We start from the raw sequence: 15,253 nt of genomic DNA, 5'->3' as shown, positions 1-15,253 counted from the left end.
AAAATTATAATGGCTACCCATGGACAAAATTTAGTATTAAAAACATATTATTATCTTGTTGCAGATGATCTCTACTTTGCATCGAGCTACCACTCGTCGGCCAAAAAGCTTCGTTTCGGAAAACATGATAAGAACTTTCAAGGTATAACAGGTATATTGAGCTCATTAAACCGCGGAAAAATTCAAAACTTGCTCCAAATTGGGAAATAAAATCGCTTAAGAAAACTCGCATCAAAAAGTAGGTCGTCCAGCCAGAATACAAGCGGCGTAATTGAATCATGAAAGTATCTTCAAAACCTTACCTAAGAATAAGCGTGACACTGCTTCAATCCACCCTCAAAATTACAGAAGTTTGACTCCAGGGAGCGGCTACAACACCATTAGAAAAACAGCAAGGAAAAAATTCAAAGGACATCGAATATAAGAAACAAGAAATATCTGAACTTAAGATTACGTATAATACAAGGCGCAATTACCTTCACAAATCTAAATCGATTTTGTTAGGGTAAGGTAATTTATTAGAACTGACTGAGAATTTCATGAAAATTCGTACGTTATATCAACACTCCATATTCACTTTCACAGATACAAAGAACGATTAACAGGAACACAAAAAATTGAGCACCATCATCACTTTGCAGGTAAGAAAATCAATTGAAGTTGAAGTGGGTGCAAGGCAGGACAATAGACTGAAAAGGGACAAGCGAGCAGAAAGGACGCTACAAAAAACTACGACTATTCGCATTTAAGTCCCCAAACAAAGAGCCATTAGGGTTTCGACACCGAAGCACACCATCTCTCAATTTGCATTCCCAGGAACTTGGTGGACCGGAGCCGGGCTAGGGGTACCAACCCGTTCGAAACAAACGCAAAGTGGATTAGGGGCTCTCACAAAGTTCGATTCCGCGGAGAATGAGATTCAGAGAGGAGACAGTCTGTTGCCAATTAAATTCTGCACAACCCTCGTCGCACGAGCAGGGGGAAGCAAGAGGGATTTGGACGAATGAAGAGATACAATAACCCTTTCAAACGTCAATGAGTGACGGAGAATGGAAAAAAAAAACATCAGATGAGGGTCTGAAGCAGAAGGTACTTGGGAAGCTTCAACAAAAGAGAGAGAGAAAAATCGAGAAAAATAAGGCTTAGGGACGCGGGACTGAATTAAATCATGGGGAATTAACGCGAAAGACTCTGTAAAGAAACACACGAGAGTCATTTCGGGCTTTTCCAACGACACTTCCAGCTTTTCCTCCAATGAAAAATCGTAACATCAAAGTTATCTACTGTTTTAGGGTAGGGATTTAAAAGGGTCCCTCATGAATATTGTTAAGCAAATAGACTTGCATATTTCCATTTTCCATGACATATTTCAAATTTACTTCACTACTTAATTAGTCGTAATAAAGTGGGTTGGAGGTGCGATCGATATGCCGGTAACATAACAAGACGCATTTTGGAAGACAAGCATCAAAGATATTTCCCTCACTGCGAGATATTCAAGACAGCATACGAAATAGACCGAGGAACTATTTAAAAAGACAATACTAGATTAATTACAATTCTAACCATGATAAGGGTATTTTAAGAGGGTTCGATCAAACTTAAATGAAAATAATAAGCCCCCTCCACCCTTTAATTCCATAATAAACCGCTCAAATGAAAGGATATATACCAAGATTACAATTCAAAAACAAAAATTATAATGATAATAACGAATACTTAGAAATGCAAAGTACATTTTGATAGTCAAAATATTTATGACGGAGTGATAATATAACGAGGAAAAGAAATTGGAGTCGTCGCAGTTTTATTTCTTAACAGACAAGCAATATTGCCATTTTGTCCTTAAGTATAGTTACTTTGGATATCACCACGCACGGCATTACTTCCACCAATAGGGTCCCTAAATGCAACGATAGGAATAATCTAACTTTCAGCCTTATTTTAAAAATTCCACCTGATTTCGAAGTAAAAGATATTCACGCTCTCTTTGCGGCGTTGCCAAGGTAGTAGTTAAATGATACTCCACGGATTTGTTCGAACACGACGCGTTTCGCTGTTACAACAACATTATACAAGAACTTGATAATGTTGTTGTAACAACGAAATGCGTCGTGTTAGAATAAATCCTATGAAAATATTGCAATGTCCCATTTAACTTATATTAAGAACTTCCGCCATATCGTGCCGCATATAATACGAGATATTGTTAAGGTGCTTTAATGCCATTCAGGCTAGCCAACAATTCTTAACCCTTTCTAACCCAAAGCTGCTTCTGGAAGAAGTTAAATTTCACGACTTCTCATTTTAAAAAAGTGAAAATTCTCTACTCAATTATGATTACTGTGGCAGCTAAATATTTCGCCATTAAACTTTACCACACAAAAGAACACGCAATTTAAGTGTTTCCTGAACAGAGCTAAAAATTTACACATTTTTCATGCTACATAGAGGCAACAGTGTGTTATAATCAGGGAAGGCAAGGGAAACTAAACGAAAGCCAAAACCAGTAAAAATTCTATAATTTCGTTCCCAGGAGGGAAATGCAGAAACGAAACGAAATGGATTTAAATCCGGAGAGCTAAACTCAGGCTCGAAACGAAATCGGAGTCAAAACTACTTCGGGTCGAAACTAAACTATAAATCTGGGAGGAAATGAAACGCAGATAATATTTCGCACCGGAGGGACCACGTGCTTCACCTTCTAACAGTTTAGCTTCGACCCACGCGCCGAGTATGAAGTATGGTTGAATGAAGTAGGGATTCGGCCAACCGCCATTAAATTCATGGGGTACTCGTATTTTTACCAATAACAGGAGAGCGGTAAACGCAAACAGGCCATTTGATTTTTAAGCTCAATGTTTTAACCTCTCTACACGTATGTCAAACGTAATGGGACGAAACTATACCCTATTATCCCCTCCACTCAACTTTTGGAATCGAAACTTAACTATGAGCAGCGGAGTTTCGATTAATTTCGTTTCGTTCCCGGGAGTAAAGTTCCGTCCTGGGTCGAAACTAAACTCCTTGGTGAGTTTAATTCCGTGCAGGAACGAAACTAAACCTTGGTCTCGTATTTTCCTCCGGGTCGAATCGAAACATTTTTGTTTCGTTTCACTTGCCATCCCTGGTTGTAATGGGGTTCACCTGATGATGACGTCTAGCGTTGAAACCATGGTCGTGAATAAATATTAATGTGAAAGTACAAAGTTCTTTTTAATGTCAATTATGAATCGCTTTCACCAAGTTACACCTCAAACAATCAATTTTATCCAATAAGTTTCCAAACCTTTTCCAAAATCAAGGCCATACTGAAATTCATCCAAAAAGAAACTAACACATGACACGTAAGAAAATGATCCATACTGCAGCCTCCCTCAGTACGCGCCCCTGCGTGGAGAGGGAAATATTATGAACGTGGGCGGCGTCGGAGGGGAGTAAGGGGGTGTCTGGAGAAAGAAGGTGGCGGGGGAGAGGATGGACCGGAGGAGGGGGAGAAAGGTGGAGGAGAAGGGGGTGGGGTATAGGTAGGAGAGGGAGGTGACGAGCTTTCTCCAACGCACACCACCGATGGGCCCGGAGGAAGAAGCCGAGTCAGTTCACCTCCATCCACAGACAGAGAAAGAGTCGGGAGGGCGTTTTGCATACCTGCGCTGAGGAGATCCCAGCAACTGGGGCGAGGGAGGAACACGCCTTTGAAGACAGCCTTTGGTGGAGACCTGAGTGAGAGTCTTAGGTGGGGAGGCAGCGGAGGACTTCTAGAAGTAGGTGGGGCTAAAGTGGAGGGGGAGACCAAGTGTGTCGGCCCGAGGAAACTGGCAGTGTTCAGAGACCACGCGCGCGGTGGGTCTCCTGAGGATCTTTCCCTTAATGAACTCCGGTTCGCGATAAGTGAAACAAGACTTAGAACACGCGAATCTTCAGGTGAATCAAAGGATAGAAAGATCTTATGCGTAAATGGACATGATAAGGGTTGTGCCACTTATTTATCTTCGGTGAACTTCAATCTTTGACGCTCTATGCAAAAAAATTAAAAGTTTGCCCACCACTGTGAATACAACACGCCAAACCGAGTGAATGCTCCAGAAAGAAAATTAAATAAACCACTGGGGAAGAAAGAGTGGTTGACTGTACTTAGGGGATTAAAAAGGTCGTGTGGACACTGAGACGGGGAGTGGCAACTTGTGACTTACTCGCAACACGTGGATAAGAACAGCTTTGAATTATTGGTGAAGGCCGTGACAGTGTTTTTTTCAGTGGATTTGTGAGAGATTAAAAAAAAATTGGTAGCTATCTACACGTAGCTGGCTAAACTAAATATCTCCTAAGATATTAGGATATAGGATTTGGAAAAAGCGGTCTTTGCATGGTGATACCGGAAGGTAGAGAACGGCAAGGTGAATAGATGATATCACAAGCGGTTGGCGAATACGGCAAATGGTGAGTCATTACTCTTCCTTTCATATTCATATTTTCGTTGATAACAAGATTAACTAAACCATAAACTTCCTGCTAGCAATTAAACAAAATGTTCCGTTGTCACTTGTGATTCCAAGCCTCTTTAAAAGTCAAAGGGTTTGAGAGGTAAACATTTAATGGGTCACTTGGAAAATAGATCATGATCGTGAAAATGAGCCAATTCAGAGAAATAAGTTTTTTTCTGAGAAAATGAAACATGAAGGCACACGAAGGAACACTAAAGACTAAAAGCATAAGAGGATAAGAATTAAGATCATTCGTCAGAAAAACTAAAAACAATTATATTCCTATTCAAATTTGAAAAGTGAATCAGAGCGTAAAAAATAGTAACAAATACACAATACTTTATTTGTTCATAAAGCTGTTTATTACAGAGATGAAGCAATAATTGAGAAAATGCACATTTCACGGCACCATGAAATCGGTTAACTAGGAAGAAGCTCCTTACTTGGCAAAAAAGAATCATTTCAGAACGGAAACTATTAATGTACTTTCACATGCATGAGATTGATTTTGTTTGACTCACTGTTTCAGAAGAAACGCTCATCATTTTAAGCAGTCACTGAGAAATGATGAAATCCCTCAATTTCGGCGTATCTGCCCGAAACGATTATCACAAGAATAAAGGAGATCCAAGGTCTGTGGTGTGAGTCCCGATCCACGCAACGAATTGAAAATGACCGCGGAGAAACATTAAAATTAACCTGTTCTTCATGAACCTACTCTTTAATATTTCGGAAAAAATCGATTATTGTCTAGGTAAATATAAATTATAAAATCCACAAATAAATAATGAGACTGGTGAAAGAATGGCAAAATAAGAGCCAAAGAAGGCACCTCACAATATACATTTTAAAACTAAGAGCAAAGCAATACTGAAGTTATAGTAAAACGAGAAAAATCGATAAATAGAAAATAGTTCATAGCCTTCTTGCTAAGCTATAAAAGTATTAATATAAATTCGTACTCAACGAGTATGCTGAACTTTAAATATCCTAATTTTGCATTTTAATACTAAGAATACCATCGCTGAATATGTATTTTTTTAAATTACATACTTAAAGCGCGATTAAATAGTATTTATTTTGACCAGCGTAATCACGGCGGTGACTATTTAATACGACAGGCACGAAAGTATCCATGTAAGGATGATGGTAGGATAGCCCTTGACGTAAACTATTAGGGAGCAGATTTCCCACCGTTTCCTCGGATAATCTCCACGGTCCCTCACCTTTCCTAACCCCACCTAACCCTCTTGTCGCTCCGTTACCCTTGTCTCAATTACCCTTTCCCATCAACCGCCAATGAAGCGCGTAGTTCATCCCCTAAGAGGGTCTCCGAGAATGAGCGTGTCTCTCTGCCAGAAGACGTGCCCATCGATCAAAGAGTAGTGGTTAGAAAATAACTGTCCTCCTCCCCACGACTTCCTCAGAGGACAACGCTCGGAGATATTTTCTCTTGTTGACAAGCCACTCCACTACTTGTCATACGGCGTTGAGGGATCATGGTCATCCTTCGCCAGAATCTCATGAGCACTAGAGCGAATATTCGCCATCGACTACCCAAAACTCATTCCTGATCACCGGAGGAAGATTGGGAAGATGAGTAAACATGGTGGCAACACTGATGTATTTGCTGAAGATACATATAAAGGGGCTAGTATACTGTATTTTTTCGCGATATTTATTTTAAACCCGACTAGTTTCCTCACATTTCTACCATTTTCGAGGATAAGAGCAAATTATTCACATCAAGAGACTTGAATATATGTTCAAACACTGAAATTTAGCGGAATAAAATACAATGTAATACATACTTAGTAAACACAGTTTCACTCTTAAGTGAATGATTAAAATTAATTAAACCACGGACACTTGAAATTATTCACGCTCCACAAATTTTGACTCCTTTAGGTGACACCAGATCTTGTTCATTATGTATCATTTCATTTTCTAGTGACAATGGCATCGTTCTGGACTCTATACAGAAAAAAATTAACAGCATACGTCACCACTACTCACCGAGTTCATACAGCTACTGAAAACAGCGAGATATCATTGCCTAATTGCCATTAATTAAGTAAGCATGCAACTAATGCAGAAAACGTTGCACGTAGATTTACGAATGGTCAACAAGTTTATAACATTTTCCCTCACCGATCTGAAATGAAAGCGACAAAATGAGTAGGTACTAGATACTCTAAATCAGAGGGAAAGAATGTTTATATCCTTTCTTTTCATCAAGCATCCATTCCTATGGTATATTTTTCCTTTTTTGGGAAAGTAACGATCAAAATCCAAACATTATCATGACTAACTCAGGTTAATTACAAAACGTGCAGAGTTTCTGTATCTTATGCACCGAGTTCCAGAGCTGTAATTAATTTCATTCCGGCATTTAATGGAAATTTATCCACCCTGAAATCAGATTATCACTTTTAAAATTAAATCGAATTATCTTTCACGTATCAAATGAACAAGAAGACATCGAAATTAAACCAAAGACAAAACTTGAAAAAAAAAAACAGAATTCTTCAACGGCACATGTAAAGGAAAATATGAAGAACAAATACAGATGACATTTACGATCTCGCTTCATAGTTCTATCGTAAGCATTAGTCTTTATAAGCCTAAAAGCTAAACAAATAAAATAAGCCCGTAACAAAATGCAAACGAAGAAACAGGAAAGAGTGGGAGCTTTGAGAACCATGATTCAACAAAGAAAGTAGGAGATAAACATGACCTTCCAACATGTATTCCAAAATAAAGCACTATCCTAAGAGAGACTCTATACTCTCCAGGGGAATTCTGATACAAGTCAAAGGGAAATTCCAAGATACATCCCCCAGGGAGACCAAGAAAACAGGATTGAAATTTGTTCAAGGACTCCCATATCAAACTTCAATTCCCAGTCAACAAATACTCAGCGTAAAGGAAGTTAACGTTGACCTATTCACAAGGATAAACAAAAGATGAGAAACCGTCAACGAATGCAAACAATTTGAAATAAATTATACACATTGAAAATGACATGGAGCAAAAGAGATCGAAGATCGAAGAGTTGATCGAAGATCACCTCCTCCGCAACAGGTTTCAGGTTTCTAAAACATCATTTCCCTATTCATAAGCTAAAGAACGAGGGAAATCAACCAAAATAAATGCATTTATTTCGTTGTAAAAATGAAAATGGAACCATATCAAAGTGGAAGCGACTAGAAATCGACAGCATGCAATTTTTATGTTTCCAAAATGCGACCACAATATGCAAGACCTTAAATAAGAAGATCTACAGCCCTACTAGCAGTCGGAATTTGCCATTTTTTCATAAAATTTATCACATACGCTTGGAGCTGAGATATAAAAGGTTTATAAAGCAAATAGCGATCGCAAAATAAAGATCAATACGAAATCGCGAGAGATGCTACACATCTTCAGGTCTTCATGAGAAAAAACAACAGATGATAAAATTTCAGAAAAAGCACAAAGTAAAAAATACATAAAGCTTCATTTCAAGGTGTATTTCAAGGAATAACCTTTAGGATTCTTATTACGAAAAAGCCCTAGAGGTGTGGGCAAGGAGAAGAATGGAGAAGGTAAAGTGGACGTAGAGGAAGAGAAATAGCGTAGTGCTGGAAATGATGGGTGAGGAGAGATGGCTTTTAGTTGAGATATGCAGGAGACAGTCTTTTTGGGTAGAGCTATTACTGAGCAGATAGGGGATGATAAAAACAATTTTGGAGGGAATAATGTAAGGTAAGCGAGGGAAAGGCAGGAAGAGAATAAGATTTACGGATGGAATGAACGGGGGTAGGCCCTATTATAAATTCAAGAGGGAAGTACAAGTTGGGAGGGGAGATACGCCGATGTAATCGGCAAAATGCACCATGTATACCTACTTTATCCGGCAGGATAATTAAATATACTAATTTGGAGAAAACTTATTCATTAAAAGAAATTTAAGTAATTTTAGTTGCCAGTATATCATAAAGATGGTAGACGATTGTCAAGGAGGATATTCAAAGTTAAAATATGAATACCTGGAAGACTTCACATTCCTTCGCGAGGTCTCACTTTTAGTCATAAAAACAAAAGTAATAATTAGTAAAAGGCTAAGTTTCCTAAATATCCGCGGAATACCTAAGAAAGTGCAACCAAAAATTTCGAGCCACTAAAAGCTTAAATATATTTTCTTGCAATTTGGTATTATTCCATTGGCAGTGGCAGGCCGGATCATTGTGGGTAGGGTGGATTAGACCATTGTCGAGAATGTAAGAAATTGCTTGCTACCAAGCATGCTTCTGAAAAAAATTTCACTCATGAAAAAGTGAAAACTTGTACGAGAGCAACAGGTGTACGAAGACACTTTGTAACCGCAGCGACACTTCCCCATTAATGTGTTCCATTCCAGCGACCAGACACTCACAGTTTTCTCCGATGGTAAGCGGAAACGCGTCGCCCAGGGGCAATTCGCGGCAACATTCAGAGAGTTAAAGAAATACGCGGAAATTTTTAAGGGGCACATCACTACCGATCGATTAGCCTTTATTAGCGATGAAAAACTCGTTTAAAACTTACGCTATCATCATGAAAATTTCTAGATTCTCTACGGAAGTGAAGCATGGACAATAACAGCAGCAGAGAAATCAAGGGTAGGGGTGGTTAAGATTTCTCTGGTTCTTCATTGGGTCAGGTCCTACATATCTCCTTCCAACGTTTCAACCAGCAACTCGCCCATCGTCTTCAGGGATTCAGGAATCCAATCCGTCATCGTTTTTAGGCTTTCAGAAACCCTTGGATTCCTGAAGACGATGAGCGAGTTCTTGTCGAAACGTTTGAAGGAGATATGGAGGACCTGACCCAAAGAAGAACCCGAGAAATCTTCACTGCTACTGTTCACCGGGAAAGAAAATTACATCAAGGGAATAGGCTTTTCGAATTGCACAGGAGAATAATGAGGATCAAATGAATGAACCGAATGAACAATGAGGAAGTCCTAAGAACAGTAAGAGAGAAGAGAAGCCTCATGAAAACCTTGATAAGAAGACGGAAAAACCTCAAAGGCCATATCTTAAGACATGATGGCCTGATGAAGACAATCTTTGAAAGTAGATGACAAGAACGGAAAAGGACGAACTAGAGCATAATGTATGGAAAAGGTACAGAAGGATATGTAAGAGAAGAAATACCAAGGTGTGAAAAATTTAGCTGATAGGTGAATTGAGTGGAAAGCTGCATCAAACAATTATTTCATTCATGATGCTTTGATTAATTCATTGATGATGGCAAAGAAGGCTCTCACCATTATTTTTCTGAATCTCAAATTAAGGAAGAAATACATTTCTCAGTATTTTCTCGGATGTAAAACGAGTACCTTTTCAACACAAGCAAATTTGCATTAAATGTCTCCTATAGATGCCCAGAAAATTTTGAAGATGATAACGCACGTTTTCAAAGAGTAATTCTTCGCGGAAAAAGACTAAATACGACTGGTCAAGAAAAGTGATGCGCCTTCTTAGGACGTAGACCCTAGTCGATTTTTGTTATCAGAATGCGCGCAGCTGCATATTTTTTTTCCATTACCCCATAAACAGCACATTTACGGCCTTTACAATGGGGCATTAACAATTAACAATGAAGGACATTCACACACGCCCATGCCCTGGATAAGGGTAACTTACCCAGGCGGGACTCGAACCCGCGACCTTCGGTTTGGCAGTCGAGGACTTTACCCGGCCGCCACCGAGGCCGGCATATTTCCCAGTATCCCACAAAAAACAATTAGATGCACTTTATTAGCCGTGAAGTGGTCTGCTTGCGCTGAAATGTTAAATTAGTTCATGGAAATCACTAGAAGGGAATCAGTGCGCACAGCGTCATTTAGGTTGGCATTGCTACATAAAACATATAATGCTAAATAAAGGGTCGCATGTGAATATAGCATCAATTTTCGGCCTTAAGGAGCTGATTGACGCTAGGGTAGCCTGCGTAAGTTCAACAGGGAGTGATCCGTCCTCATGAATTTCTAAAGGGAATCTTTTGAAATCCATTAAGGAGGATTTCGGAAGAACGGCAAAGGAAGGCCTTGTGCGGAAGACGAAACGACCATCACAATCGTTAGTCAACAATCCTAAGATTGGTTTGACGCATCTCTCCATTCCTCTCTCCTATCCGCTAGACTTAACCATAGCTAAGTATTTCTTCTCTTATATATTCTTTATAACCTATCCTATGTCACTCATTTGAGGCCGTCCCTTGCCCTTCTTCCCTTCCACCTGTCCTTCCATGATTGTTTTCATCAGGCCATTATACCTCATAACGTGGCCAACTAAGTTGTCCCGTCGTCTCCTTCAGGCTTTTAGAAGAATCTTCTTTTCTCCCACTCTTCTTAGCACTTTCTCATTAGTTACATTGTCAATCCATTTTATCTTCAGACAAACCGATGAAGGATGTAAGAGAGAAAAATATGAATACAAGAAAAGGTTAGCTGATAGGAGAATTGCACGTAGAGCTTTGCAAAACTATACTTAGGATTGTTGACCGTAGATGACGAGGAGTCTTTATGGCTTTATAACTCTTAGGAAACGACGAGTAACGAAAATATTACACAAAACGGGCAGAAGAAAATTATGAGAAGGTAAACCGATCTTCGCTTAATGGCCAGTCTAAAAAATTCCAATCGTAGCGACCAGTTTCGAGAAAAACAGAATTCTCCTTAACGCCTCACTGACATTGGTAACGGCTTCCTTCCGGAGCAACTTGGCGTCAGAGGTGGGATGGGCACACGGCAACCCGTTAAAAAGACTTTACGCCTGAGTTACGGAAATGAATAACGGACACTTTCTCCGTCTAAACCGATTCACTCCAACGAAATTTCCGCAAAACAGGCGAGGGAGGAGAGCTTCGGGGAACCAATGTAGCATGATATTATATCTCTGCTCTTTTTATTTTTGCAAAATTCCGCTTCTCGGAAACTCGCCGACGCCAACATGAAATGGAATTAGAGATGATTTCGATCAAATCGCAAAATTCGAGACTTTCCCGGAGGAATAAACTGATGAATACTTCTCGGGTTTCAAACAGGTTGAATGTCTCCGTGACGGATGACAGAAACGTTAGAATTCTTTTCCAACACTCCCAATGCGAAATATGCTGTTGGTCTATCTCTGACGGTTTATGTAGGTACGATTTTCATTATGCACAAATGGTCAGTTATGTGTATCTCCACAACGCCATCACAAAAAAAATTGTGATGAGTTTTCAAAAAACCTCTTCTCAAATGAAAGTACCTCCTCTCCTTAGAACTTGCGAATACGCAAACCTCATGCGGACGAACCTCGGAGTAAAATAATGAAGAGTAAAAATAAGGTGCTCCGTTAAAAATGTCATGGAATATCAATGAGTGAAAAATTAGTCGGGACGGCTTAGGACTCGTTCATAGCAATTTAAGTTAGCGTGAATTGTCGTGTTGAAAACTTGACAAGAGTTTCACACAACTCTAAGCGGCGTAATACGAATAGGATAAGTCATTAGTTGAGAAAAGCGTAAATTTATCTTAAAAGCACCGGGTATCAAGGAAGAGAGTAGTGTTTAACGATGTTGCCTTCATAAGTGTATGTACTCGTCATTCCTGATGACGCCACCAGAAATACAGGATAAATCACTAACGCGAAAAAACTGGAGGCCATCAAAGAAGGCATGGGCAACACAAGGCTGTGATACTATCTTCAGCGTCATCTGTAAAATAATAACTGTCTGATTTTACCAATTAACCTCAGCCTCCCGTCTAAATTGACATGAAATATATAAACAAGCATATTTCCACTCACCTTTCGTTCATAACAAGGTTAACAGGGCGCCTGGACTGCAACAGATATTATAATTACTCTGCCGTCAAAATCTATTAGAAAAAATCGCCCCCAGTTTCACATTTCAAGTACATCAGCATCATTCGAGGTAAACTCTACAAGTGAAACTGGTAGTGCGAAGCAAACTCGTCATCGAACATTTGAAATGCAGTGACTAAAACCTCTGTAGTCCCCGCTAAAGATTACACGAGCTGGCGCTGCAAACATCGGATGAGAGAGACCACCGATTCGCTCCATCAGGTTACGCTTTCTCATTATGCGACCACTCCGCCGGTACACCGACATGCTGCTTACTCAAGAGTCAATATTCATTTGAAACTGGATTAACAGGGGACCTTTCGCGCGAGCAGACAGCGGATGTCGCCTTTACCACTTTGAAGATAATGCCGCTTTTGACAGCCATTTCCACGCAAAAGATTTCTCCCGGGGAGTAATGCCTCCTATTTGACGTTTAAATGCATTCACGAGCACCTGGAAACAACTTTATACGCAACTTCTGTCGTACTTGATAGAGGGCAACAAGGGAATATACAACTGGAGGAGAAAAACACGGAAAATTATTATTATAAGCGCCTTAAATTCACTTAGTAGTAGTAAGTCTAAAAGGTATAGAATCTTTAATAACTAACTTAGCGCAGGCATAACGCTTTTGGAACGCCGTACAGATATTTTTCACAATCTTCTCCTTTTAATTAAAAATTGTACGAGAGCACCGCAAAAGGTATTCCCAAATTCTCTTGAAATAGTTTTAGCATGCTATTGAAAGGGCTCACAAGTTTATTTGGATCCTTTCCTTCGTGGCTAACATATGCCAAAAGTATGACATATAAATAACCACAACATGAAGAATAAATTTCCACACTAACCACCGAAAAATAACTCATTAGTTCTGAGAAATGCTATCATAAAACATGACTAAATTAAATAATCAACAAATTTAGAGGCAAGGATACATTCCTGCATTAACCACGACAAATGATACGATAGCTTTACTGAATGGTAAGAGAAAACGCAGCCCGCATTCCATCAGAAATATACAGCCGTAACAATTGATTTTGTTATGAATAATTCTATTGGTGATGCAGCTAAAATAGTCCATTTATTGAAAAAGATGGCACACTCAAAAAATGACACAGAAGCGAGAGGCACTGAAATTTGAGGTAAGAAATTCACATCTTTCTATTAGACTATGATTGCGAAAAATACGAGATACATAGCTTAAAATAATACGGATGCAAAATACAAAGAATAATAGAATAACGATAAAAATTCAGAAAAATCATGCATCTAAACATTTTTTTACTTGGAAAAACTACAACTGGAACTCTATCTAACATTTCCGTTGATAAGTTAATGCTTTATTCGCTCAAAATGGCGAGACAAAGTGTCATAACCGTGGCAGGTCTGTTTTGCCTGGGGTATTTTAGGCGTGAGGAGAAATGATACGGAGAAAAGAATAAAATTCAAAGAAAAACTAAGAATGACAGAATAATGCGCGGAAAAAAAATTAAAAAAGTATCCGGAAATCTCGTCGCCAACAAACAAAAGAAGCCTTGAGAAAACACAAACTTGGAAATTATACGGGAGATATAAAAAGGATAAGAAGGAAGAAACAAGAGTGTTATTAGGGGCCGAAAATAAGAATCCTGCAGCCACAATAAGTATGCGATTCATTCATCATGACCCAAAGAAGCCATCTACTCCTTTGATCACCATTGTCAGCATTGAATTTTATCTCGTATCAGTATTGTTCTCAACAAAGCGAAGGAGTTGACGTACTTCAAAAAATTTTCTCGACGAAAATTTTACACTGTATTCAAAGATTATCTTCATCATCTAAGCTATCGCGCGCACAAAAAGCCATCATTTCTGACAACCCGAGTGTAAACGAAGTTCATACTGCAAAAAAACCGGAAAACAAAACAAGAATTGCCGAAACAAACCACTTTCACACCAATTATCATAAAAACACTTCAACGCGTAGAAAATACCATTTTCACTATACCTCAATCAAATAATACGGTAATTGATATTTCCATTAAATTTCCAACAACCAATAAACATTTACCAATGACTCTCATTTTACCTCAGTTAAATAACTTACGAGATCATTTAGAGGCGGAAAATATTAACGCAAAGCCCGTTGGCGTCTGAATGCAACCTATTCCGAAACTACTACATTAAGTCCGTCTTCCAAAAATGTTCCCACGTCAGATTCGAATACAAACGGGAACTTCTTAACCAAAATAAAAATCCACAACATCATTCCATTGGATTAACTCCATGCAGTAAGAGAGAATAAAAATACATAATTAAAAGTTAAAATAGACATTAGGAATGAAACATTGTACAAATCACTTCATCATGAAAATGACAAGTGTCACAATTATAATCATTAATGAGAGCATGAATTAAATTAGAGTGGTCATTATCATCATGATTAATTATTTTCCAAATCCAGAAAATCTACAAATCAAACTAAAGTCGTATGATTGCATTAGCAACTACTCTTAAATGTGTACATTACACACTCGTATTCATATTTTACCCAGCTACTTGAGGTAGAAAAGGAATTGCTTCCGACAAAAGGGACGCCACATGAAAAGCTATTTCTTCGTCGGTGGACCTCCCCATACGGCGTACGCATAAAATGATATTCGATGGTGGCGTAAAAATAGCTCGCGAAAAGAACATTGCACCGGATGGTATTCGAACCCATAGTCATGCTGCCAACACTCGACCTTCAGAGGAAGATTCATACATCCCCTCTTCTCAGACTCAGGAGGCCATAACGCAGACACAACCCAATGGATAGGCTGTGCACCATAATAATATCCAAAACTCATATCCTAGCAAAGAATAACCCATTACTCTATCATTTTAAAACGTACACAATCACTAGTAACACCC

At 39.0% G+C, this 15,253-nt stretch overlaps 2 protein-coding genes across 2 annotated transcripts in view; one reads left to right on the top strand and one right to left on the bottom strand.

The window, feature by feature from the left end:
* Positions 1–15,253, bottom strand: part of LOC124153856 (actin-histidine N-methyltransferase) — a 91,103-nt gene that overhangs the window by 38,468 nt on the left and 37,382 nt on the right. The window lies entirely within an intron of this gene.
* LOC124153855 overlaps positions 3,583–15,253 on the top strand; it is a 42,857-nt gene continuing 31,186 nt past the window's right edge. Inside the window, exon 1 of the mRNA XM_046527237.1 lies at positions 3,583–4,440. Coding sequence (XP_046383193.1) covers positions 4,438–4,440 — 3 coding nt within the window. The 5' untranslated portion in view covers positions 3,583–4,437. The remainder of the gene's footprint in view (positions 4,441–15,253) is intronic.

This window comes from Ischnura elegans, chromosome 2, assembly GCF_921293095.1.
Source record: "Ischnura elegans chromosome 2, ioIscEleg1.1, whole genome shotgun sequence".
Taxonomy (NCBI): domain Eukaryota; kingdom Metazoa; phylum Arthropoda; class Insecta; order Odonata; family Coenagrionidae; genus Ischnura; species Ischnura elegans.
The sequence above is the reverse complement of the archived record's forward strand: the minus strand, read 5'-3'. Positions and strand labels throughout refer to the sequence as shown.